At 40.5% G+C, this 26,531-nt stretch overlaps 1 protein-coding gene across 1 annotated transcript in view; it reads left to right on the top strand.

The window, feature by feature from the left end:
- Positions 1–26,531, top strand: part of slc6a9 (solute carrier family 6 member 9) — a 257,010-nt gene that overhangs the window by 12,616 nt on the left and 217,863 nt on the right. Inside the window, exon 2 of the mRNA XM_073062905.1 lies at positions 20,978–21,158. Coding sequence (XP_072919006.1) covers positions 21,129–21,158 — 30 coding nt within the window. The 5' untranslated portion in view covers positions 20,978–21,128. The remainder of the gene's footprint in view (positions 1–20,977; positions 21,159–26,531) is intronic.

The following is a 26,531-nucleotide window of genomic DNA, read 5'->3' as shown; positions in this document are numbered from 1 at the left end:
CATACCAAAATTGCAACACTCAGCCACATTTGTTTGCAACACTCAACCCCACCTCCTTGTTTCCTGGTAACTGGCATTCTTTCTAAGACTCTGAATGACTTGATTGGTAGGGAGACAATTAATTGTTCAAGGTTGTGATTTGGGAATATGTGTTTAAAAGCTTATAAAGTCTTCTAGAAATATTATGGGCGAGGATTAAATAATCTTTTCTTACCAGATGGATGTAAAGGAGGAAAGCAATTTTAATAGGATGATTAGCCAGAATAGGCGGAAGAGAAAGAGAAGGATAAAAGCAACTAGCTGGAGGCCCTTTAGTGTATGTAGACAGTAGTTTTCCTTGAGTAATATTTCAGAGAATTTGTCTCCAGAAAGGAAATACTCATTTTCAACCTCTTTTCTACTCATAGAACTGTAGCAGTGCTATTTTGGACGGTGACCATGAGTTTTCTTGTCTTGGGATCTTTCTAGACTGGAGCTAGCCACATTCAGAATCAAAATTAGATACATTATCACTGACATAAGCTGCAATATTTATTTATGGCAATAGTACAGTGCAAGGTTTTTAAAAAAAATTACTATAAATGATATAAAAATAAATAGTGCAAAAGGTTCATTAGCAAAGTGGCTGAATTTGTACTGAACTTTTGCAAAGCTGCTTGACAAGCTGATAGGGTTCTTAAGAAGGCTATGGTATGTTGGCCCTCTTTAGGAGATTGAGTTCAGCAGCTATGAGGTAATGTGTAGCTCTGTAAAAACCTTGGTTCAAACCCACTTGGAGTATTGCATTCAGTTATGATCCCCTGAAGGACGTTGAAGCTGTAGAGAGGGTGCAGAGGAGATTTACCAGGATGCTGTCTGAACTAGAGGGCATGTCTTGTGAGGATAGCTTGAGTTTGTTAGGGCTTTTCCCTTTGGGGCAAACGACAATGATAGGTGACTTAATAGAGGTGTACAAGATAAGACCATAAGACATAGGAGTAGAATTAGGCCATTCAGCTTGTCAAATTTGCTCCACCATTCCATCCTGGCTGATTTATTATTCCTCTCAACCCTATTCTCATGCTTTCTTCCCGTGAACTTTGACACCCTGACTAATCAAGAAATTATCAGCCTCCGCTTTAGATATATCCAATGATATGGCCTCTACAGCCATCTGTGGCAATGAATTCTACATATTCACTACTCACTGCCTAAAGAAATTCCTCTTCATCTGTGTTCTAAATGGATTCCACTATTCTGAGGCTGTACCTTCTGTTCCTAGACTCCTCCACTATAGGAAACACCTTCTCCGCATCAACTCTATCCCGGCCTTTCAATGTTCGATAGGCTTCGATGAGATTCCTCCTGCCCTCCCCCCACCCACCATTCTAAATTCCAGTAAGTACAGGCCCAGACCAATCAAACACTCTTCATATGTTAACCTTTTCTTTCCCAGAATCAGTCTTGTGAACCTCCTCTGGACCTTCTCCAATGCCAGCACATCTTTTCTTGAACAATGGGCTCAAAACTGAAGGAAAAATAGAGAGCTATGAGCGAAGGAAGTGTTAGATTGATCTTGGAGAAGGTCACAGAAGATTGTGGGCTAAAGGGCCTGTACTGTGCAATACCGTTCTATGTTCTCTGTTGCATTGAGGAGGTGCAGGAGAATATTTCTTTATAGAGGAAAAGAGGGACAGCCAATTTGAGCTTCATTGAGCCTCTGCCACTGCATCCATGCAAACTCAGCCTGATTCCTGATAATCTGAAGATGCAAAGTCCTTTCAAGCCCTGGTAGTTATCACGAGAAGCCTAAGCTTCCACCACAGGCTACAGTTGTTTGTGGCCCTGCTTGCTGCTGCATTAGTTTTTGGAGCAATACTGAGATGAAACTATCCTCAGTATCCATGCTAGAGAGGAGCAGTTCCACTTTTGTTTCAACCAAAATCTTTTACAAAAATGAAATTGGATTTCCTGCAGATTTTGTCATTTCTAGCAGGGTTTCACCAAATGTGCTAGTGCCTTAGGCATCGTGTGAATTAGCCCCTGTCTATAGGGAGCCACGTTAAGGTCTTTACAATTAGACTGGAGTAAAATTTAGAGGTAACCTCAGTTTACAGGTGTTGTATGAATTGGCTGGCAACTGTACAGTCCTTTCCCACTGGTTATTCATACCTAATATTGCATGTTGATCCCAGCAGTAAGGTAACCTACAAGATTTGCAGTACCAGTATTTAAACTGGTGGTTAAACATACACCCAGATTATTTAATGTTGTGTTTTATGCAATTCTTGGGTTCTCAGCAGTCAGCAATCTGTCAGAGGAAGGCTTAAGGATAGGGTTAACTGGAGACGAGGGAGCAAGTAATTATTGGTAATATGCCAGCATTGAAATTTAGCTTTGTAGATGCATGCAAGGTGATAAACAGTTGAATTGTCATTGCTGGAGCTGTAATCATGATAGTGAACTAAAAAAAAAACAAGATTTTTATGTCTTGTGGTGCATCATGAACTCAGCACACACTTTATTTAGGGTCATCCAGTCTAGCTTCATGAGTATATGGATCAGTCATTTTCTATTTTCATCACACATTCAGAATTTTCCCATTATTTGTATGTTGGCATTCTTTTTCTCTTAATGTGGCATTTTTGTCTAAGTTGTTCAGTATATAAAAGAAAGAGTGAGGCTTCAGTATGATTCTTAACAACAAAAGGAAGAATTGGTGCCTTAGCACAGTCAGCTGGAAACTGAGAGTCCAAGGACCAGAAACAAGGAAGAAAGAACAGTAAATTACAACATGAAATCTTCAGGAGGAGAAAACAAGGAAAGAATCAGAGAAACAACTGTGGATATCATTAAAGAGTGTGGATAGAAAAATAATCTAAATCAAAATCCAGTAAAACAAGAGGGCAGGTTTTGGTGTAGATAGAAGCAGAAAGAAAAAATAACATGTGATCTAAATGCTATCACTGCCAGAGTTAATATGTGAAAACTTAGTATGTTAATGCGACAGTCCACTTTCTGCCATTTTATTGTAGCCATTAATTCATATGGATTAATATTACTGGTAAAATAATGGAGAGAGCAATAGCATTGAGTATGAACCGCTGTAGAGCAGCAAAGCGTATTATCTGACCATGAAGATAAAGATTGAAATAGAACAACTGATGCAATTAGAATAGGTAATTGTGAAGAAAGGTGAAATAAAAAGGATGAAATGTAAGAAATTAATCAGTGAAAAATGAAAATAAGGAGCAGAGCATATCAGTAAATGAAAGCATCCTAATGAATGCAGTACAGTAAAGAAGTCTGTAGATGATTGATGTGGTTGACATAGTGGAATAAAACTCTGGATTACAGCAGACTGTAAATGGTTTAATCATTTAGGAAGAGTAGAGGTAAATGGGATTTGAGTCAGGTAAGTATGAGGTAATGTAGTGGGAAGGTGCTACAATTTAAAAGGGAATATAGAATAAACAAGAGAATATGGAATATAATGCAGGAACAAATAGACTGTGGAATGTCCAAAGATCGTAAATATCTCAAGACAAATTGATATGATAGCTACAAAGGCATATAGAATGCTTTCTTTATTAAATGAAGCACAGAGTGTGTGATCAGAGTGCTATACTAGAAAGGGATACAACAATTGGTAGTCCACAGATTAATGATTATATACAATTATGGCAATCACATTACAGGAATGATGTCGTTGCATTGACAAGGGTATAGAGGCTGCCAGGACTGGGAAAGTCTGACTATAAATAAAGATTAGATGCCATGGGATGGTTTTCTTCGAAAAGGAAACTGATTAAGAGTTTTAACTGGGGGTTTTAGACTTGTGATTCTCCTAACTAGAATAGGGGAATGACACAAAGCAAACTTTTTCTTCTTTACAGAGACATTCAAAACCATAGAGCAAAAGTTTTAAAGTGAGAAATTAGAGGGTTAGAGGAGATCCAAGGAAGACTTTTTCCACCCAGTGATTTGTTGAAATCTAGCTTGCATTGTCTGAGGACATGGTGGCAGAGGTTCTCATAATAAAGAAGTATCTTAACTTCATAAGGCATAGGAAGCTGTGGAACAAATGCTGGTGAATTTGATAGTTGACATGGACATGATGAACAATATGTGTTTGACTTTATTACTAACAATAGTATGTGGAGAGGAAAAACAACAGGTCCATAGCCTTAAGATATTTGCAACAAGGAAGAATGTTTGAATCCAGATAATGCTAGTCCTCTGAAATTCACTGCATGGAAGTCTGGAAGAGGTAGAAGATATATGGATATGTTCTTGAGGAGCTATAACCTTCAGGACTATAGACCAAGCATTGGAAGCTGGAATTAGGGTGGGTGGTTGTTTTTCATCCGGTACAGATATTACATCAGTGATGGAAAATATTGTGATTGAGAACTGATGAAGAATTTAATTAATGTTTAAATGTGTGAAGAGAATTGTTGAATAAAGTGCGTCTAACAATGAAAGCAAGTCAGTGAGAGAACTGTAAACATTACAGCTGGGCTGTGTTAAATCTGGAGGACATTTATTAATTCATTGCTTTTGCAAGAAAACAAATACATCTTTGTAAAGGAATTGTTGATCTGTTTACAGGGCATCTTGGAAGCTCTTACTCCCACACAATGAATTTTACAATTAACTATAACTCCTAATTTTACCTTATCTATCTCCCCATCGTTCTCACTCTTGCAGTCTCTTGACTGTCTCACTCTTCTTTATATTTCTTTGTCACTGAAAGAGCCTTAAATATATGCTGTTGCAATGAGTTCTACATTTACACTTAAATTTAGAATTCTAGTCAAATGAATTGTGCTTCCTCATACTCTGTTGGAACATCTAGTAATTTTTAGGAACTGATAAAAGATCGCAGCCTGAAACGTTAACTCTTTATTCCTTTCCATCGATGCTGCCTGAGCTGCTGAGTTCCTCCAGCATTTTGTGTGTGTTACTTCTCATAAATGTAGTTATGGCCATATATAATCACAGCTTCATTAAAATCACTGTTTCTAAAAATTACATGTATTTTTTCTATATGTTCACCACTAAAGTTAACCCTAAGGACAAATCCGGAGCTGGAGTCCCTAAGGCAGTCCAACGTTGCCTCCAGCCTCGTTCTGGCAACTCCTGTGACGACACTGGTGCCGAGCTGTGGACAACATCAGTGGCGTGGAGAGGGGAGACTTGCTGCATGGGCAGCTGCCGGTCTTCCATACAACCTTGTCAGGCCTGTGCCCTGGAGAGGGCACAGATCCATGGTCTCGCGAGACTAATGGATGCCACACAATTCCTTTTAGCTTTATAGTTCAGAAATATCAGACTATTTGAACAAAGTAGAAAAATAATTCACTGAAACATGCAATAAAGTGATACATTTTTATTTAATTCACTTACAAAGCAGAATTTATAAGAATTGTCCATTTCTAATAGCCATTGAAAAGGTGGGGATGGACACTTCCTTAATCATCTGCAGTGTGTTTGGCAAAGGTGCTCCCAGGGAGGTGTTAATAAGGGATTTGCATCCAATGTTGAGTGTGTGACACTGTATTTACACATGCTGACTTTCACCACCTCCTGCATTTGTTCTTCAGTGTGGTAGAGGCTGTGAGTTTGAAAAATGTTGAGGAAGCTTGGGAGGTTGTTCCACTTTACAGGTGGTACATATGGAAGCTTGGGCGTGCTGGTGATGAGAAGGACGAATATGCAGGGCTGGGTACCAAATACAACTTGAGCAGGTTGTCTCAACTTGTTTGGTGACAAGATTCTCACATGTTATTGCACCAATAGTCATCCGGGCAAGTTGACGGTATTTCATTGCACTCTTGATAAGCTTTGAGATTGATTTTATATATTAAAAAAAAATAGTTTTTACAGTAAGAACTTAGGAACTGAGGAGCTCAGGAACAATAAAAAACAGTAAGAACTCATCACATGCTTTGCAGCCACAGTACTTGTGTAGCTGGTCATTCAATCACTCAACAACCATGGCACAGAAGGTCGTTCAGCCCATCACATCCAGAGTATCTCTCTTCTAGAGCACAAGTTTGGCGTCTTTCCCCAGCCGCATTTTTTCCTTGTCATTATTCAATTCCCTCTTTAATCCACATCAGCAGGATGCACATTCCAAATTCCAACCACGTGCTGTGACAAAGTCTGTCTTCATCTCACTGTTGATTCTCTTCTCTATTTCTTTATAGCAGTGACCTTTTTTCCTTGACCTTTCTACCAAGCAGTCAGCTACCCGTTACTTTATACTCTCAGCAATTTATGTAGTACTATCATATCTCCCCTCCGCTTTCTTTTCAAGTTGGGGTTGTTTAAAGCAAAAGAGCCTAAGTTTAAAATGAGTTTTAAAGAGAATTTGACAAGAAAAGAGCTTTTATTTGCAGAGTAGTTGGTATCTGGACCCCATTTCCAGAGGAGGTAGTGGAATTGGAAACAATCACTGCATTTAGGAGAAACTTGAAACGCTACCTAGATGGGCAAGGTGAAGGATACAGACTTGATGGTGGGAAATAGGATTGAGTAAAATGATCAGCATGGTTCTGTTGAGGGGAAAGGGCCTGTTCCTGTGCTCACAAAATTGATGACTCTATGAAAGCACTCTTAGCCTCTCTGACGATCTGCCCTCGTCATCGCAGTCCCTTATCTCAGGAACCGTTCTCATAACTCTTTATTGAACCTTCTCCCATACCCACGTATCCTTTTCATAATGGGCAACTAGAATTGAACACCTTAGTTGAAGCTTTTAATAAAGGTTCTGCATAATTATGTACATACTCAGTGTCTCCATAGATAAAGCCCAGAACTATGTATTACTTAATAGCTACTCTCTCAATCTGCCCCACTTTAAAAGCTTTGTCTGCATATAGCACTAGGTTCCTCTATTCCTGCATTGCTTTTAGAACAGTATATCTACACCAGGAACCTTCAATGCACTGGAAAAATAACACCAATACAATCTCCTGGAAATCCTCTAAATTCACTGCAAGGATAAAGGAAGCAATATTGACATCTTTCCAGTCACACTCCAAACACTGAGGTCCGACTTCTCAGTTAAGCAGGCCATATATTTCACATGTCTGCATCCTGAATCATACTCTGTTCTGAGCTCTGTCATGAGAGGAGGCTGCCAGGTAGAAAAAAGTAAGATCTAAGGGTGTGCTCAACGCTTCCTGGAGGAAGTGCAACACCCAGGAGTCTCTGGCTCATGACCGCTCACTATGCAGTGGGAACAGGCAGGATTCAGAACTTCAGGAACATCTGCACAAGAATTGTGTACAAGTATCAGAAGGAATGCATCACCTCACAAGCTACTGACTTTCCTGCCTCATCCAATATCGCTTGTTCCATCCGTGGATGTGTCTCGATTTCCCACACTGGCCTCAATCTGTTACAACAGAAACCACAAAGCCACAATGAAAATAAATCATCCTGAATCCCAAGGGGCTGTTTAACAAGAAGATTGTGAAGAATTGGATAAATAGGAGGACGTCCAAAGTTAATGAATTCAGAGCTTTATGCATAATTGAATTTTTATTATCGGTGATGAGTGAACTTGCTGAACTATAAATGAACTAAGGAACTTTTGGAAGTCATTAATAAAAGTAGTGACTCTGGTAGGATATTGATAATTAAAATGACTGAGGATTTGAAGTTGCCCCTGATTTTTACATTTGACCACTTTGAAGCTTTTAACGGAGCAGAAGATGGGCTTTAGACAGCAATATTCTAAGACTGGTAAAAGTAAAGCAATACTGAACCCTCCCTTTGAATTCCCAGTAAATGCTCTAATTGTACCTAACTCCATGACAAAATGATATGCCAGTTGTTTGAAAATTGTTTAAAATGTAATTTTGAGTGTTACAGGATTCAGCTTCAGAACTGGATAAACTCTTTTTGATTTTATTGTTGGTTGTACTACAAAAATGTTGAAATTTTGTAGCAGGTAAATGTACTTCTGACTTTGATTGCATGAAGCATTGTGGGATCAAGAGTGAGTCTGTTATTGAATACGTTTGTAAACGTGTTGATGGATTCCAAAATCGTAAAAAAGAAATATTAATTTCTGCGGACTCTGATTTGCTTCCATGTCTTTGTTTTCTCTGTGTTCCCTCTTCATACCCAGGGCTAGAATAATTTGTGCTCATCCGTGTGGACACAGCGCATGTATTTTAGTAACAAGTAAACATAGAGCTACAACCTCGCAGCAGCAGACAACAAAGTAATTCATGTGCAGTGCACCGAGAGCTGAGTAAATTCAGCTCTATAACGGCACCATACATGCAAACTTACATTTGATATATTATATCATTGATTCACATACAGTACAATAGTTTCCCATTCATGTTTTCACAATATTTACACATTTAACCTTGCTGTAGAGTTTTATTTTAATCTCCTGGAGTGACTCAAAGGAGTTCAGGAAATTGTCAGTATATCCATTCCCACCTCAGTTTTCACTTTTGAAATTTCGACTGTATCAACATCTAGAATGCAAATATTCACAAGTATTTTACTTTTGATTATCCCTTGCGGGAATTGTATTGTTGTTTTGAAACTCCAAAAACTAATCGAAAGGAAAGTCAGGAGAGCCAGGAATAAACATGTACTCTTTGTTTTTACTTTTAGCGAAGTGCACACTTATGATGTAGTGCATAATGATGAATGCCATTCAAATACTTTTATATAGAACCCATCATAAATTGTGAAAACAGCAAAGCTTAATCAATGAATTGAATTGACTTTATTACTTACATCCTTCATATACATGAGGAGTAGAAATCTTTACATCTCTGTCTAAATGTGCAATGTGCAATTCATAGTAATTTGTAATAAACAGTATGCACAACAAGACATTCAATAAAACATAGAAATACAATTGTATCAGCATGAATTAATCAGTCTTAGGGCCTGGTGGAAGAAGCTGTCCTGGAGCCTGTTGGAGTTGCAGTACAGTTTCCTGGATGGTAGCAGCTGGAACAGTTTGTGGTTGGGGTGACTCGAGTCCACAATGATCTTTCAGGCCCTTTTTACACACCTGTCTTTGTAAATGTCCTCAATAGTGGGAAGTTCAGATCTACAGATGCACTGGGCTGTTCACACCACTCCCTGCAGAGTCCTGCAATTGAGGGAAGTACAGTTCCCATACCAGGCAGTGATGCAGCCAGTCAGGATGCTCTCAGTTGTGCCCCTGTAGAAAGTTCTTAGGATTTGAGGGGCCTATACCAAACTTACTCAACCATCTGAGGTGAAAGAGGTGCTGTTGTGCTGTTTTCACCACCCAGCCAGTAGGTACAGACCATGTGAGATCCTCGGTGATGTGTATGCCGAGGTACTTAAAGCTGTTCACCCTCTGAGCCCCAGATCCATTGATGTCAATAGGGGTTAGCCTGTCTCCATTCCTCCTGTAGTCCACAACCAGCTCATTTATTTTTGTGACATTGAGGGAGAGGTTGTTTTCTGGACACCACTGTGTCAGGGTGATGACTTCTTCTCTGTAGGCTGCCTCATTATTATTTGAAATTAGGCTAATCGGTATCGTCAGCAAATTTAATTAGCAGATTGGAGCTGTGGGTGAGGACACAGTCATGGGTGTACAGAGAGTATAGGAGGGGGCTTAGTACACAGCCCTGAGGGGTGCCTGTGTTGTGGTCAAACATTATATCTGCAATATTATTCAAAGTGTTCTGTAATCAACACTGGTTTCAGTTCCAATTGCTCTTGCATTACTTTCATGATTTCATCAAAGGTCATTTCTGCTGGTTTGGTTGGAGCAGTCAAACTTCAAAGTAAACTCTATGCATTTCCACATATTGCACTCAGCAAAACTGCACGTGCTTTGCATTGAGTATTTCATTTGCTTCAAAATACTGTACAATTCGCCCAGTATACATCACCCAGTTAAACTTTTGTTCATTTGAACGTTCATCTTGTCGATGTACCCAGCCATTTCTGCTGGAACTCACTGTTTATAAACCCATGAACTCATCTGTTTTCTGCCTGTAATGACTTTTTTTTACTTGACCGTTTCTCTCCTCTTGCGAAGAAAGTGTGCTGCACTTTAAAAAAAAATTCTAATATCTCGCTATGTTTCCACGGGCAAGTTATCATCTTGGGTTCATTTTAAAACTTACTCATCACCACTGTTATGTTTCAAAATTTCAAAAACTAATTAAAAGAAAACTACCAGAGAGCTGGTAATAAATGTGTACTATTCATTTTCACTTCTACCAAGGTATGCATGTATGAAATGGTAGCATGGCTTATGTTATTCACATACTTCGACATCTTATCCACAGTGAATTATATAAACAACAAAGATTGCTTAATCAAACAGTACATCTACAATTTACTCAAATATTACTGAAACATTAAATACATTATATATGAACTACATAAACATTTGATCTTGGCTCTTTATACTCTTGCAAAACATTTCCAAGTTTCATATTTGTCAGGTGGTGTCAAAACACATATATTAATGTTTGGTCCTGATGCAGTACCTTGACCCAGAACATAGATCGCTTTCCTCCCAATGGTGCTGCTTAAACATGGTGAGTTCCTCCAGCAGGTTGTTTGTAGCTCCAAATTACAGCAACTGCAGTCTCTAGCGTCTCCACACAAATGTTTGCGTCTCAATTGCTTCTTTCCAGCACTTGAGTATAACTTTGCTTCTAACTCAACTGCCTCTTTCCCACTCTTCCTTCAGGATTTAATTGGAGAGAGACTAGTTTCAGTGAGATTAACTTAGAACTGGCTCAGGAAAATTGGAAACCAAAGTTGACAGGCCTGCAGGAAAAAATGGTTCAGGTAGAGTTTAAGCATATTCCCTTGAGAAGCAAAGGAAGAAAAACAAATCCACAACTCCTTGGTCGATGAAAAGAGATATAGTGGAAAAGAAAACAAAATAAGGCTGCATAGGAAAAATGTTGGATTGCAGGGTGAGGTAGTATTCCTGGAACATTACTAAATCTGTTGGTGGGAGGGGTGGGGGAAGAAGCTATTCTAAAAACATTGCTTGAGCATCTTCAGGCATCTTATCTCCTCCCTGATGGTAGTAATGAGAAGAGAGCATGTTGTGGATGGTGAAGGTACCTCAAGATGGATTTTGCCTTCATGAGGCACCGCCTATTGAAGATGGCCTCAGTCGTCGGGAGATGAGTGTCTGTGATGGACCTGGCTTAGCCTGCAACTCTCTGCAGCTTTTATTTGATCTTCTGCATAGGAGCCTCCATACCAGGTGGTGATGCGCCCAACCAGAATGCTCTCCACTCTATAACTGTAGAAACTTGTGTGCCATATTTCCTCAAATTCCTAATGAAATGTAGCTGTTCATGTGCCTTTTTCAAGATTACATCAATATGTTGGTCCCAGGATAGATCTGCTGAGACGCTGAAAGGAAACTGCTTATCCTTTTAACTGACTGGTTGATTTTCTCCCAACTTCCCCTTTCTGAAGTCCACTACCAATTCCTTGGTCTTACTGTTAATTGAGTGCGTTGTTGTTGTGACACCACTCAGTCAGATGATCTAGTTCATTCCCGTACGCCTCTTAAAATAAGAGTCAAAGATGGTGTAAGAAAAGATAGTAGCTGCCAAAATAAATGGAATCAAAATTCTTTTGGTATAAATCTAGAAAAAGGTTGGGGCATGTGGAATTTTGGCCCACTGAGGACAAAAATAAACACTTGAACATAGGTGTTGAGGGCATTGTTCAGGTACCTAATTAGTACTTTACATCTGTCTTCATAAGGAGGATTTTTTTGAAATAGTAGTGAAGGAGATGATGGTTGAGATGTTGGACATGTTTAAAATATGATAGCATGGAGGCATAGAAAAGTTAGTTTAAATTTAAAGAAATCTATGAGATACATATTAGAATTCTGAGGGAAACCATGGGAATATTGACCTTAAATCTTCCAATATTCTTGGTGAATGGATTGAATCTGAGGGCTGGAGAGTAACAAATGTGATTTTTTTCTTCGAAAAAGAACCATAGGGATAAGTTCAGCAACTATTGGCAGGTCAGCTTAAACCTTGGTAGCGAGAAAGCAATTTGAAACATCAATAAAGGATAAGATTAATAAACACCTGGAGGTAATTGCATTGAGGCAAACCCAAGTGGGCACAAGTGTTAACCAATTTAAGGTAGCAGTTGGCAACAGTAACGCACATGGGCTTTGAGAATGCTTTTGACAGGAGCCAAATAACAACCAAATGTGGCATGGGAACAGCTTTTCAGTGCATCAAGTACAACACCCCGCCCCCCGTCTTTATACTTTGTTTAATTTTCCCTGCTTTCTCATCAATTCCTCCAGATTATACACTCGCCTATACATTATTAGCAACTTACAGTGAATAACTGGGGGCTACACGGTAGCATAGTGGTTAGCACAATGCTTTACAGTACAGCCAACCTGTGTTCAATTCCCATCACTGCCTGTAAGGAGTTTATACATTCCCGTGTAACCATGTGGGGTTCCTCTAGGTGCTCCGGTTTCCCCCCACAGTCCAAAGACATACCAGTTGGTAAGTTGACAGGTCATTGTAAATTGTCTTGTGATTAGGCTCAGATTAAATGGGGATTTGCTGTGCGGCTTGGCTAACAGGGCTTTTAAGGTACATTCGGTGCTGTATCTCAATAAATTAATGAATTAATCTCACAACACTCGTGTCTCTCACAGTTCTCGTGTCTTTGAGATGTGGAAGGAAACTGAAACACAGAGACAATATACAGACTTCCCACAGAGTGCACTCAAGGTCAGATGTGAAGTGAAGGCTTTCAGTAGAAAGAATAAAGGGGAACAAAATGGAATGGAGGGTGCCATTCTAAAAGGGATGCAGGAGGAAAGGGACCTGGGGATATGGGTACACAAGTTGTAGAAAGTGGCAAGGTAAGTTGAGAAAACAAGGCATAGGCAATTCTGAGGTTTATCAAGATAAAGTATCAAAGCAAGGAATTCAGCTGATGGTTTATAGAACACTGATTGGCTCTCAAATGCCCATGTGCAATTTTGATCATCACAAGGGTGTGAAAGATTGAGAGTGGGTCCAGAAATAAATTACAAGAGTGGTTCCTGGCGTGAAAGCTTGCTATAATATAACACAGACAGATCCTTTGGAAGTGAGAGGCTGAGAGATTTTGCATATAAGATGTTGTGGAACCTGCACAGATCAGAATATGTGAGGATATTCACCTTAGTGGAGGAGTTGAGGACTGGAGGTCACGTGTTTTTTTTAAAAAAGGGAAGAGAATTAAGAGGGTTATAAAGAGAAGCTTTTGAGGTGCAATTTGTTCAGCACCAGGAATGCACAGCTGGCTGATTGTGGAGGCAGCTTTCGTTGAGGCTTCAAGGGAGAATAATGATGGAGGAAAATTTTGAAGGCAATGCAGTCTATGAAGTAATAGATACTCTGAGAGCTTGCACAGATGTGCTGAGCCAAATGGCCTGCTATGCTGTAACCATTCCATGACCTGACTGAACCAAATATTCTGACTTATCCAAGTATTAGTAACAACAGGAATGTAAAGGGTGGAATATTGTGTTAAAAGTTTAGCTCATTGTTAAACTGAGAATCTTGTAACACATTTCTTCCTTGCTTCTTTGCCAATTCTCAGATTCTTCTCAAGCACATCACTTGATACTGGACAAAATGATGAAATAGGTCTGTGTTCTTTTCTTTGATTTATTAAGTACTCCAGTAGAAGTGAACAAAACTATAAACTATTGTTTATTGACAAGAGATCCTCCTTCAATACCATAATTCCAAGTAAACTCATCACCAAACTCCAAGACCTGGGAGTCAATGACTCATCATGGAACTCATCTTGGCTTCCTAATCAACAGACCATAATCAGTAAGGATAGACAGCAACACTACAATTATGATTATTCTCAACACTGGTGCCCCGTAAGGTTGCATCTGCAGGCTCCTACTCTAATTCCTATACAACTCATGATTGCACAGCTAATCTCTGCTTTAACTCCATCTGCAAATTTGCAGATGATAACGTACAAGAAGGAAATGAAAAGCATAGTAACATGGTGTAGTGACAACACCCATTCTCTCATGTCAGCCAAACAGAAGGGCTGACCATCAGCTTCAGGAAGAGGAATAACATGCACCTGGGAAACACAGTGGTGCTGAGGTTGACAGCTTCTGGGGTGAACATCGTGTGTCCTGGTACAGCCACAGAGATCCCACGGCCATGAAAGCTCAACAAGCTTTACTTCCTCAGGAGGCTAAATAAATTTGGCATGACGTTGTCAACAATAATACATTTTTATCAATACACTACAGAAAGCATCCTATCTGCATGCATAATAGCTTGATACTGCAACTGTTCTGACCAAGACTACAAGAAATTGCAGAGTTGTGGACACAGCTCAGTACATCATGGAAACCAGCCTCCCTTCCATGGACTTGGGGCAGGGGTTCAGGTTTCTGGATCATTGGGACCTCTTTTGGGACAGGAGTAACCTGTACAAAAAGGACTGGCTGTACCCAGGGGGACCATTGTCCTGGTAGGGAGGTTTGCTAAGGCTATTGGGGAGAGGATTGCCGGGGGGTGGGAACTGAACTGAAGAGACGGAGGAAGAGGTAGTTGGCTCACAAATAGAGAAAGCTTGGAGATAGTGCGAGAGGGAGGATAGGCAGGTGATAGAGAAGGGATGCACTCAGACCGATGGTTTGAGATGTGTCTATTTTAATGCAAGGAGTATTATGAAACAAAGCGGATGAGCTTAGAGCATGGATCAATACTTGGAGCTATGATGTTGTGGTCATTACAGACACTTGCATGGCTCAGGGACAGGAATGGTTTATTTCAGTACCAAGCCTTAGATGTTTCAGAAAGGACAGGGAGGGAGGCAAAAGAGGTGGGGGTGTGGCACTGCTGATCAGAGATAGTGTCACGGCTGCTGAAAAGGAGGAAGACACGGAAGGATTGTTTACGGAATCTCTGTGGGTGGAAGTTAGGAACAGGAAGGGGTCAATAACTCTACTGGGTGTTTCTTATAGACCACCTAATAGTACCAGGGACATTGAGAAGCAGATAGGGAGATGGATTCTGGAAAGGTGTAATAGTAACAGGGTTGTCGTAGTGGGAGATTTTAATCTCCCAAATATTGATTGGCAACTCCCTGGAGCAAGGGGTTTAGATGGATGGAGTTTGTTAGGTGTGTTCAGGAAGGTTTCTTGATGCAATATGTAGATATGCCTACAAGAGGCGAGACTGTACTTGATCTGATACTGGGAAATGAACCTGGTGAGGTGACAGATCTCTCAGTAGGAGTGCATTTTGGAGATAGTGATCACATTTCTATCTCCTTTATCATAGCATTGGAGAGGGATAGGAACAGACAAGTTAGGGAAATGTTTAATTAGAGTAAGGGGAACTATGAGGCTATCGGGCAGGTACTTGGAAGCATAAATTGGAAACAAATGTTCTTAGGGAAATGTACTGAAGTAATGTGGTGAATGTTCAGGGGATATTTGCGTGGGGTTCTGAGTAGGTATGTTCCAATGAGACATGGAAAGGATGGTACGATACGAGATTCGTGGTGCACAAGGGCTGTTGTAAATCTAGTCAAGAAGAAAAGAAGAGCTTATGAAAGGTTCAAAAAAGTAGGTAATGATAGAGATCTAGAAGATTATAAGGCTAGCAAGAAAGAGCTTAGGAAAGAAGTTAGGAGAGACAGAGGAGCCATGAGAAGGCCTTGGAGGACAGGATTAAGGAAAACCCCAAGGCATTCTACAAGTATGTGAAGAGCAGGAGGATAAAACGTGAGAGAATAGGACCAATCAAGTGTGACAGTGGAAAAGTGTGTACGGAACTGGAGGAGACAGCAAAGGTACATAATGAGTACTTTGTTTCAGTATTCACTACTTTTTGTGATTTTTATAAATTAACTGGATGAGGAAGTGAAGGGATGGGTTAGTACATTTGCTGATGACTCAAAGGTTGGAGGTGTTGTGGATAGTGTGGAGGGCTGTCAGAGGTTACAGCAGGACATTGATAGGATGCAAAACTGGGCTGAGAAGTGGCAGATGGAGTTCAACCCAGACAGGTGTGAGGTGGTTCATTTTGGTAGGTCAAATATGATGGCAGAATATAATATTAATGGTAAGACTCTTGGCAGTGTGAAGGATCAGAGGGATCTTGGGATCCGAGTCCATAGGACACTCAAAGCTGCTATGCAGGTTGACTCTGTGGTTCAGAAAGCATATGGTGCATTGGCCTTCATCAATCATGGGATTGAGTTTAAGAGCCGAGAGGTAATTTTGCAGCTATATAGGACCCTGGTCAGACTGTGCTCAGTTCTGGTCGCCTCACTACAGGAAGGATGTGGAAACCATAGAAAGTGTGCAGAGGAGACTTACAAGGATGTTGCCTGGATTGGGGACCATGCCTTATGAGAATAGGTTGAGAGAACTCATCCTTTTCTCCTTGCAGTGATGGAGGATGAAAGGTGACCTGATAAATAAGATGATGTGATTTATTGATCGTGTGGATGGTCAGAGGCTTTTCCCCAGGGCTGAAATGTCTAGCACGAGAGGGCACAGTTTTAAGGTGCTTGGGAATAGGTACAGAGGAGATGTCAGGGGTACATTTTTTTACACAGAGTGGTGAGAGTGTGGAATGGGCTGCCGGCAATGGTGGTGGAGGCGGAAACGATTGGGTCTTTTAAAAGACTTCTGGATAGGTACATGGAGCTTAGGAAAATAGAGGGCTATGGGTAACCCTAGGCAATTTCTAAGGTAAGGACAAGTTTGGCACAGTTTTGTGGGCCAAAGGGCTTGTATTGTGCTGTAGGTTTTCTATGTTTCTATGACTTTGTCTATACATCTCGCTACATCAGTAAAACAGACGGTGTTTACATTAGCTTGGTTCTGCAGATTTTATTAGCTCTTTAAAATAATCTTGATTAACAAACAAAACTTCTCAATTTCCTTCTTTCTCATGATATGACAAAGTTCAGTGTGAATCTCTTCCGAAGTTTGTCTTCTGAAGCATGCTTGTATGAGAGGTTTGTGTCCCCATTTAACACAGTCTTGTTCTTCAGTTAAATGTCTTCATCCAGTCATTTCCCTGATTCAGTCTATAGTTGTAAATGTTATTTATATATTCATTTTTGACTAATGCTGTTTTTATATCTTGGGTATCTCCATTGCTATATCTGGAAAAACACTACTATTTTCAGAGTACCTCCATATCAATTCAGATTTGGCAACATTTCAAGCTCCTATATTGAATCACTTTGAGGTACAAGTGTGTTCCAGTTTTGCATTCTTGATAGTAGTACTGCCAACAGGATTATGATTAAATGCTAATGATGTGTGACCAATAAAAAAGTCTACTCAGTGGGAAATGAAACTTTTTTTCTTTCCAAAATCAATTACACATACCTGCTTCTCAAATTGAACCTGATTTTCTTCACTTTTCATCAATTTTTAAACTATTATCTGTTACATAACCCTCAATCCATAATTGAAAGTGTCACATACAAATCTCAATGTATGTTCATCATCTGCTTGATTGAATGTCACCTTGTGATTGCGAAGTTGTTGAACAGTGTTTTCTGATTTACTATGAAAAGAGTTGGCAAGCCTCTCTAGCTTATCTTCATGAGAACTTCATTTTGCTTCAATTTGTCTAACATTTCCTTCACTAGATCTTAAATACATTGGAACAGGTAAAAGCTTACTGTAGAGTGGTTTTGCATCTGGCTAAAGGGCAATATGAGCTTTGTAATCCGTAATACTGGTGTAGGCGTACATGGACAGTCTGATATCCCTTCCTATTTATTATGCCTAGGTATGGTTTTGGAACATTCACACTCAAGACCCCTTTGTAAGCTAGTTTCAGTTGTTTGAGGCAAAGCTTGCCTATCAATGTCAATCAATTAGTATAAATAACTAAAACCTACCCTTGGAAAAAAATTCTTGGACAATTTCGACACTATCATAATTTTGACTATGAATCCTATAATTCAATAAGTTTTTGTGTTTATTAACTTTAATTGAATTACCTCATTGATTTAAAGCATGGTCAAAATTGTCAAGCAGTATTCTTCTAAGGTGATAAAGTTGCCGTGCTGAAACAAGTCCTTCAATGAGACAACATACTTGGTGACAACCTGACTAATTTTTGATTCCTAGTTCCACTCCACAATCTAGAAATGGTCCTGTTTTATTTTGTGCTGCTTCGCTAAATAAAACATCTTCAGTTACTTTAATAGATTTGCTAATGTATGTTTCGCAACATGTTTGTTAAATGGCTTACTTGTTCTACAGCATTTTTTGTTTAGGCCCGTTGTTACAAATTTCAATCTTTTATTTGGTATACTTTTTAAAAATCCATGCAATCAGTATGAGAACTGAAAGGATTTCACATGCAACAAAGCTTGCATTGCAGATGTCTTTTCTGAGAATCTTCCACTCACGCCACTGACACTGTTGATTTGTAGTTATCAATAGACTCTGAGACTTCTTTTTCAGCTTGTTTTGCATTGTTTTGTCCTCATGATCAATTTATAAGGAATGTTGATGCGTTTGATATTCTGACTGTATTCTACAGGAATGCATCACACATATCATGCAAAACATTCATTTACGTACATCACAGGTAGGAAATAAATACATCATTCAATTATATAAAATGCAAGCCCACAGTTAAAACAATTAACTTCAACCTCGTACAGAAATTAGTTTTTGTCTTGTACAGCCACTGTAGAGGGAGAAACAGGGAATCACTGCTTCACCATAGAGGAAAAAGACAAAATAACTGTTCAGACATGGGTTGGTTGTGTACACAATAGACAGTAGGTGCAGGAGTAGGCCATTCGGCCCTTCTAGCCAGCACTGCCATTCACTGTGATCATGGCTGATCATACACAATCAGTACCCCGTTCCTGCCCTCTCCCCATATCCCTTGATCCCACTATCTATACGAGCTCTATCTAACTCTCTCTTGAAAGCATCCAGAGACTTGGCCTCCACTGCCTTCTGGGGCAGAGCATTCCACATATCCACCACTCTCTGGGTGAAAAAGTTTTTCCGCATCTCAGTTCTAAATGGCCTACCCCTTATTCTTAAACTGTGGCCTCTAGTTCTGGACTCACCCATCAGCGGGAACATGCTTCCTGCCTCCAGCGTGTCCAATCTCTTAATAATCTTATATGTTTCAATCAGATCCCCTCTCATCCTTCTAAATTCCAGTGTATACAAGCCCAGTTGCTCCAATCTATCAACATATGACAGTCCTGCCATTCTGGGAATTAACCTTGTGAACCTACGCTGCACTCCCTCAATAGCAAGAATGTCCTTCCTCAAATTTGGAGACCAAAACTGCACACAATACTCCAGGTGGGGTCTCACCAGGGCCCTGTACAGCTGCAGAAGGACCTCTTTACTCCTATACTCAATTCCTCTTGTTATAAAGGCCAGCATGCCATTAGCTTTCTTGTGAAGGGCTCACACAATCAGGTGTGTGAGCCCTTCACAATTAAAACATAAGGGATTTCATTAGTCCAAGAATGTTTTGTATCTCAGAAGAGAGAATCGTAGAGTTGAGAAAGATTGAGGTCTTAAATAGATTTTGTGCATCAGTATTTACTTGGGAAACCATCTACAGAACTGAGGTAAAACTGTAATAAAGCCATGGACTGTAGGCCCCAGAGCCTGACAAGCTGGCCCCTGGACCTTGTGGGAGGCTAGTGAAGAAATTACAGGGGCCCTGCCAGAGGTATTTAAAATTTTCTTAGCCACAGGTGCAAAGTGGACAGTGAGGAAGGCTATCAAGTCTTGCAGTAGGTTCTGGATCAGTTGGAAAAATGGGCTGAAAAATGGCGGTTGGATCTAGGAATACAGATCAATAATTTCTTGAAAGTGGTATCACAGGGTCATAAGGAGAGCTTACAGCCACTGGCCTTCATAAATCAAATTATTGAGTACAGGAGTTGAGATGTAATGTTGAAGTTGTATAAGATGTTGGTGAGGCCTAATTTGGATGATGTGTGCAATTTTGGTCACCTACCTCACATACCTAAGCCCCATCACCCCTACTGGCAAGAGTCTTCTGACCTGGGCCAGTCTTTCAAGTCCCTAGGTGCAGCCCAACTTCTTGGTGTATCCTTCCTCTCCCTGGGATGAGGTCTTTGAAATTTATGTTGGCATTTCCATGGCGCTGGATTTTTACGGGATAGGGTTGCTTGCCCCAAGCCCAACCCTCGGCCATCTATGGCGCAGTTCACCTAAGTACAAGAAAGATGTTAATAAAATTGAAGGCGAAAATTTACAAGTTTGCTGGGACTCGAGGACCTGAATTACAGGGAAGGTGGAATAGGTTAAGACCTTATTCCCGGGAGTACAGAAGGATCAGGGGAGATTTGAAAGAGGTATACAAAATAAAAAGGGGCAAAAATAGGGTAAATGCAAGCAAGCTTTTTCTGCTGAAGTTGGGTGAGACTAGAACTCGGGGTCATAGGTTAAGGTGAAATATTTAAGAGGAGCCTGAGGGAAAACATCTTCACTTAGAGGGTGGTCCAAGAGTGGACCGAGCTGCCAGCAGAAGTGATGGACGCAAGCTAGATTTCAACATCTAAGATTTGTTTCGATAAGGAAATGGATGGAGGGGAATGGAGGCCTATGGTCCAGATGTGTGTGACGAGGCAGAATAACAGTTTGACATGGTGTAGACAGGTGGCCAGTTTCTGTGCTCTAGTACTCTTTGACTCTCTGAATATAGTTTATTTGAAATATACTATACTTCAGGTTGTTGACTGTTCACAAGGAAATAATTTTAAAAAAGCTTTGAATGTGAAATAATGAATTTTGGAGGAATTCAGTTCATTATAAATGTACAAAATAAAAATGCAATTAATCAAGTGTGTATTAACCAGATCGTTATTGCAATTAAATCATCTGATTTAGAATCTGATACAAGTGTCATGATCTGGATTGTGTCAAATATCATTTCAGAGTATTCAAGATTCCTGGACGGGCATGTAACAGAGTGAAAGGGAAGCTCGATACAGTCACAGCAAGAAAGAGGCAGAGGGCAGCAGTGACTGAGCTGAGCAAAAGTTCTTGAAGAGTGTAGAGTGAAAACTCTGAACAACTTATTCAGACCATGCCTGACAAAAGTACTGAAGCCATGCTGGTAAGTTATCAGTAACATGTTATTATAACAAAAACATGATCAATCCCTGAAGATGTCCTGATAAACCCAGATATCCCCTTTTCTGCAAGATTTTGCCTGGATGTTGGTGTTTTCTCCAGCTTGGGCCCGCTGTGGTTGTGTCTCAGTTAATCTTGTAATGGAGGGAAAAGTGTAAGGAGTGTTTGAGAGCATTACTACAACAAAGTTAAGTTTTTGTGTAGTCATTGGCATGTTCCACCACAATCCTCATAGCCCAGAAAAAGTTGTTTTTGGACATTGGTAGTTCTCAGCTGTTGAATTTGCATTACAATGAAGGAACAGTACTCACATCCTGCTTTTTTTCTCATGCATCTTCCTCCACCTCTTCCTCCCAACCCCCACCACCTGCATTTTCTATAGATGAAGGAGTAAACCAGATTGCAACTATATCACAAGTATATTCCCAAGTATGAGATTTCTCTGCTGAATTAGATTCAGATTTACTTATCACATACATGGAAACATATAGTAAAATGCGTCATTTACATGAGCAACCAACATAACATAGGGATGTGCTGGGGGAAACCCACAAGTGTCACCACACATTCCGGTGTCAACATAGCATGCTCCACAATTCTCAGCAGAGCAACACAGAACACAACAAGCAACGAAACAACAGCAAAACAAGTCTCTTTCCTCCCTCCCACCCACTTCCACACATGTGGACTGTCCTCCAACTCCAGTTTGAGCATCTGGGCATCAAGTCTCCAGGCTTCAACCATTGGCTTGGCCTTCTAAATTTCTGATTGACTGTTGGGCTCCAATCTTTGGTATTGACCCTGGAATGGTGAATGATAGGACCCCCAACGTCAGGCTCTAACTGGTGTGCCGATTGATCGACCCTCGTGCGCCCTGTTCACATGGACATCCGATCCTGGGACACACTGACTGGGACAGCCCGACTGCATGAATGTCCTTTGTCACCCGACCATATTGATGTCCTTGGTGTCAAGCAGAGGCCTGAACTGCAGATATCTTTCATCACCCATCCATGTCATTGGACTTTGAATGGAGGGTCAAGGCCTGACTTTCTCCACATGCCCCACAGCGGTGTACTGGTTAGCGCACACTATTACAGCTTGGGATGTTCCAGAGCTCAACGTTCATTTCCAGTGCCATTCGGTAAGGAGTTTATGTACATCCTTCCCGTGGAATGCATGGACTTTTTCAAGGTTCTCCAGTTTCCTCTCTCACTCCAAAGACGTACCGGGTGTGTAATTGGTTATTAAAATGTGTCCCGTGATTAGGCTAGGTTTAATTGAGTTTCTGCTGGGTTGCCAGGGCAGCATGATTCATAGGGCCCGCTTCGTGCTGTGTCACTAAAGAGAAAAAAATCCTGTCTCAAAACCCTAACCTGACCTCTAACTCCCTCTTCTGTCTCCAAAACCATCCCTACAAACTTAAAAGAGCAACTAAGGCTATGTCTACATACACCGGATAAATCTGTAACCGAAGCTTTTTCTCTTCATTTTTACCCTCCGTCCACACTGAAATGACGTTTTCCTCCTCCAAAAACGGAGCTTTTCAGAAACGCTCTCCAGGGTGTGTAATTTTGAAAACACTGGATTGGCCGGAGCAGTGTGGACGGGGTAACCGGAGAAATCTAAAAACACTGTCATGACGTGCCGGAACAGATGGTGACGGCAGCGCGCCATTTCATTGTTTTCTTGAACGCAACCTAACAATTTCAGAACAGACGGCAACGAGACTGAAGCCAGAAGAGTTAGAAATGTACTCACCAAGTACTTTGACCCATAACTTACTGCATAAATAAGTATATTCATTTTGCCCTGTTTTCTGTCCTTGCTCGTATGAAGGTGGTTTACCTATTTATGCAAGTACTTCTCTTACAATAGATGTGTAACAGCCTAATGTAACATTTTATAGAAATACAGGATAACACTGATGCAGACATGTTTTATACATTTAACAAGGTGCTTTATTAATGCAACAGAGTTCGTCAGATGTTCAATGTTCGTCGTCAGCCGGGTCGATCTGTCCGTGAACTCCCTGTCGGTTGCCTCCATACGCTCCAGTATTTGTTTTTTTTTTACTTTTAAGTCCTCCTGCGCGAGAGCCAACAGCTGTCTGTCATTTAAGTTTTTCTAGTCTGTAACTGAACAAACGCGCACCAAGTCTTTCACAGCAAGATTCGACACCAAACATGTTGCTTGTTTTCGGTAGATGAGTCCTGCACATGCGCAGGAGGAGGAGATTCGCCGAAATATCCATTTTAATGTGGACAGATGTATTTTTAAAAACGCCTGGTGTGGACGCCTATTGTTTTTAAGCGAAACTGGCGTTTTCAAAATTATCCGGTCTGGTGTGGACGTAGCCTAAGTCGGAACCACAATCTCAGCAGCCTCAGCCTTATTCCTCAGCTTTAGAAATGGTAATCAGAGGGTTGGCAATGCCGCTGGGGTAGTGTCAGGAAATCCCCTTTTGGTGTGAGTCAGCCCAGCAACCAGCTTTCCCCAGTCTCCTCTGGACCTGAGCAAGCTTACAGCTGAGTCTGAAGTCTGAGAGAAAACTTGGCGGTACTGTATGTCAGTTAGGTTCTGATATGGAGCAGATTGACACAGGAGAGCCTGTGCCTCAGCACCCGAGATCTGAGTTCGGTCCTGGCCTTGGCTGATCTTTGTCTACATGCTCTACCTGTGGCCATGTGGACTTCCTCTGAGCGCTCTGATCACCCAAACACCCATGGATTGTTTGAGTAATTAGTCACTGTAAATTGCTCCTGGTGTGGAGGTGGTTAGTAGAATCTGCGGAGGGAATGGAAAAGGGGATTTCTTTAGGATTGGTGTAAATAGGTGTTTAACGGTTATCATTGAGCAGTCACTGTGTTAAAGGGCCTGTTTGCGTACTGTATGTCACAGTGACTCCATTGCTATACCTTTCTAAAATTTGATATCTTGGCTTTCAAATGTGGCAGCTATCACTGGCAGTGGTGACCATTACCTTCTAGCTGAGCTGAGGCCTACAAGAAAATTGAAGCCCAACAAGGAAGAGTGGAGCATAACCAAAGCAGGCTCAGGGTAACCATCCCAAACAAAGGAAAAATTCACCTTGCTATATCATGCAGTATTTTGGAATACACCATAAACATGGCTTTTATTTATCTGGTTTACTAATTTTACTAATGGTTCTTCACTCATGATCTGCACTTATTCTCTTCTATGTTTTGAAACTCCTTCATCCCTGTAGCAGAAATTGTTAGTGAAGGGCTGAAATAATGGAAATGAAATGAAAGCAATCGAGGTTAATGACCATGCTTTCATTGACCACTCCATTTGTCAAGTGCCATACCTCAAAGCAACAAACTGGGAATTGTGCACACTCCTCCTTTTCCAATTGGTGCATTTGTAGGGAAGGTCCCTTGGCAGCGAGCCCATTCAAAATAAAAATCAAAGATTCGGGTCATTCCCTCCCAGTCTCTTAACTTGCTTTGCTCCAGAGAGAAGAGTCCCAGACTATCCTTATAACTCAAGCCCTCCAGTCTCAGCATCATTCTTGTGAATCTTTTCTGCACTCTCTCTAGTATAATTCTTCCTTTTCCTGTCGTGTGGCAAAAAGTGTAATACTCCATGTGCGACCTAACCACATTATACACTACTGTAATGTGACCCAAACCTTGAACTCAGTTCCCTCTGAAGGTGAACATGCCATATCCTGTATTTTCTCCATCCTACCTACCTATATGCCACCTTTGAGGAACTCAGTTCAACAACACTGCTAGGGCTTTGCCCATCACTTTATGACTTGCACTAGTCTGACTTCCCAAATGCACAATTTTTTACTTGTTTTGTTTAAATTCCATCTCCTATTTTTATTTGGCAATTTTGTTTTAAAAAAAAATGATGTGGCAGAGCAGATGGACTAAGTGTGTTCATGCCAAGATTATATTGATTTTTTTTTCTCTTTGATTGATCTTTGCTGATTTGGAGTCTGGTCTCAAGATGTGACTCAGGAAACATAGACAAGGAATAGGCACCCTATCATGATGTCAAACTAAATTAAACCTACCTGCCTACAAATGACCCATATCCTTCATTCCCTACGCGCTCATGTGTCTTTTTAAACGCCACTGTCGTGTCAGCTTCCACCATCATCCCAGCACCCACCAGTCTCTGTGTAAAAACACTTAGCCACACATCACCTTTAAACTTTCTCCCTCACGTTTTAAAGCAACATCCTCTAGTGCTTGACATTTCTATTCTGAGGAAAATATTCCAACTATCTGCTCTATCTATGCCTCTCTTAATTTTGAGGTTTCCACTCAGCCTCCAGTGCCTCAGAGGAATCAATTCAAGTTTGTCCAATACCTAATACCTAAAACTCTCTAATTTGGCTGCATCCTAGTGAAGCTCTTCTATACACTCTCCAAGGCCTCCACATCCTTCATGTAATAGAGCTACCAGAAATGCATAGAATCCTCAAAATTAGATACATGATGTACAGTCCCTCAGTGTTATCTTTTTTTTTTAACCCAACTTGGCTACAGTGGCATGTATCTCCATGAAAGAATATAGAATTGTATCCACCGTCACCACTTATCTTGTCCTTCATTTACATAATCTATCGAAACTTAAATGGTGAGATGATGTTTGCCTCAGCCTCAAAGCCCTTGAATTGAATTCTACAGCTTCACAACTCAGTGTAATGAAATACTCTTGCATTCTGTTCTAAATATCTTGTATTATTGGCAGAGGAGGTCCTTACATTTTAAATGAATATGTCATTTTAATAAAAGTACAAAGCTTTTGGTCGTAACTGCAACCTTCAAGTTCCATCATAATTTGTTTAGTTGAGTGTTGTTAGACAAGTTCAATGAATAACACAGGCGATATTCAAAGGCCAAATATTAAATGGAATATTTTCTGTGAAACTCACTGCCTTGTTAATCTTTAGGTAGCAACACTGTAGCAGGCACAAGATAGATTTGTTTACAAATGGTGTCTTGGATCAGAGTTGTTAGCTTGAAGCTAGAATTTCCCAGTGTAATCATTAAGCAGTCATCTGTATTGCAGCCTTGGAATGGCTATTGGCAGTGTATGTAAGCAACCAAATATTTAACACATATAACAAACACAATTATTGTCCATCCCTAATTTCCTTTGGGAAGGTGACAGTGAGCTACTGTGAACTGTGCAATCTATCTGGGGAGGACATGAAGTGTTGGACTGCACAAAACTTCTTACAGCTGAATAAAGGCAAGTCTGAAGTTGTCCTATTTGGCCCCCTGACTCCATCACAGTGATTACCAACAATCTTGGTAACCTGTCCACCCTTGTCAAACCCCATATTAAAAACCTTGGTGCGATATTTGATTCC

This window comes from Hemitrygon akajei, chromosome 12 (genome assembly GCF_048418815.1).
Source record: "Hemitrygon akajei chromosome 12, sHemAka1.3, whole genome shotgun sequence".
Taxonomy (NCBI): Eukaryota; Metazoa; Chordata; class Chondrichthyes; order Myliobatiformes; family Dasyatidae; genus Hemitrygon; species Hemitrygon akajei.
The sequence above is the reverse complement of the archived record's forward strand: the minus strand, read 5'-3'. Positions and strand labels throughout refer to the sequence as shown.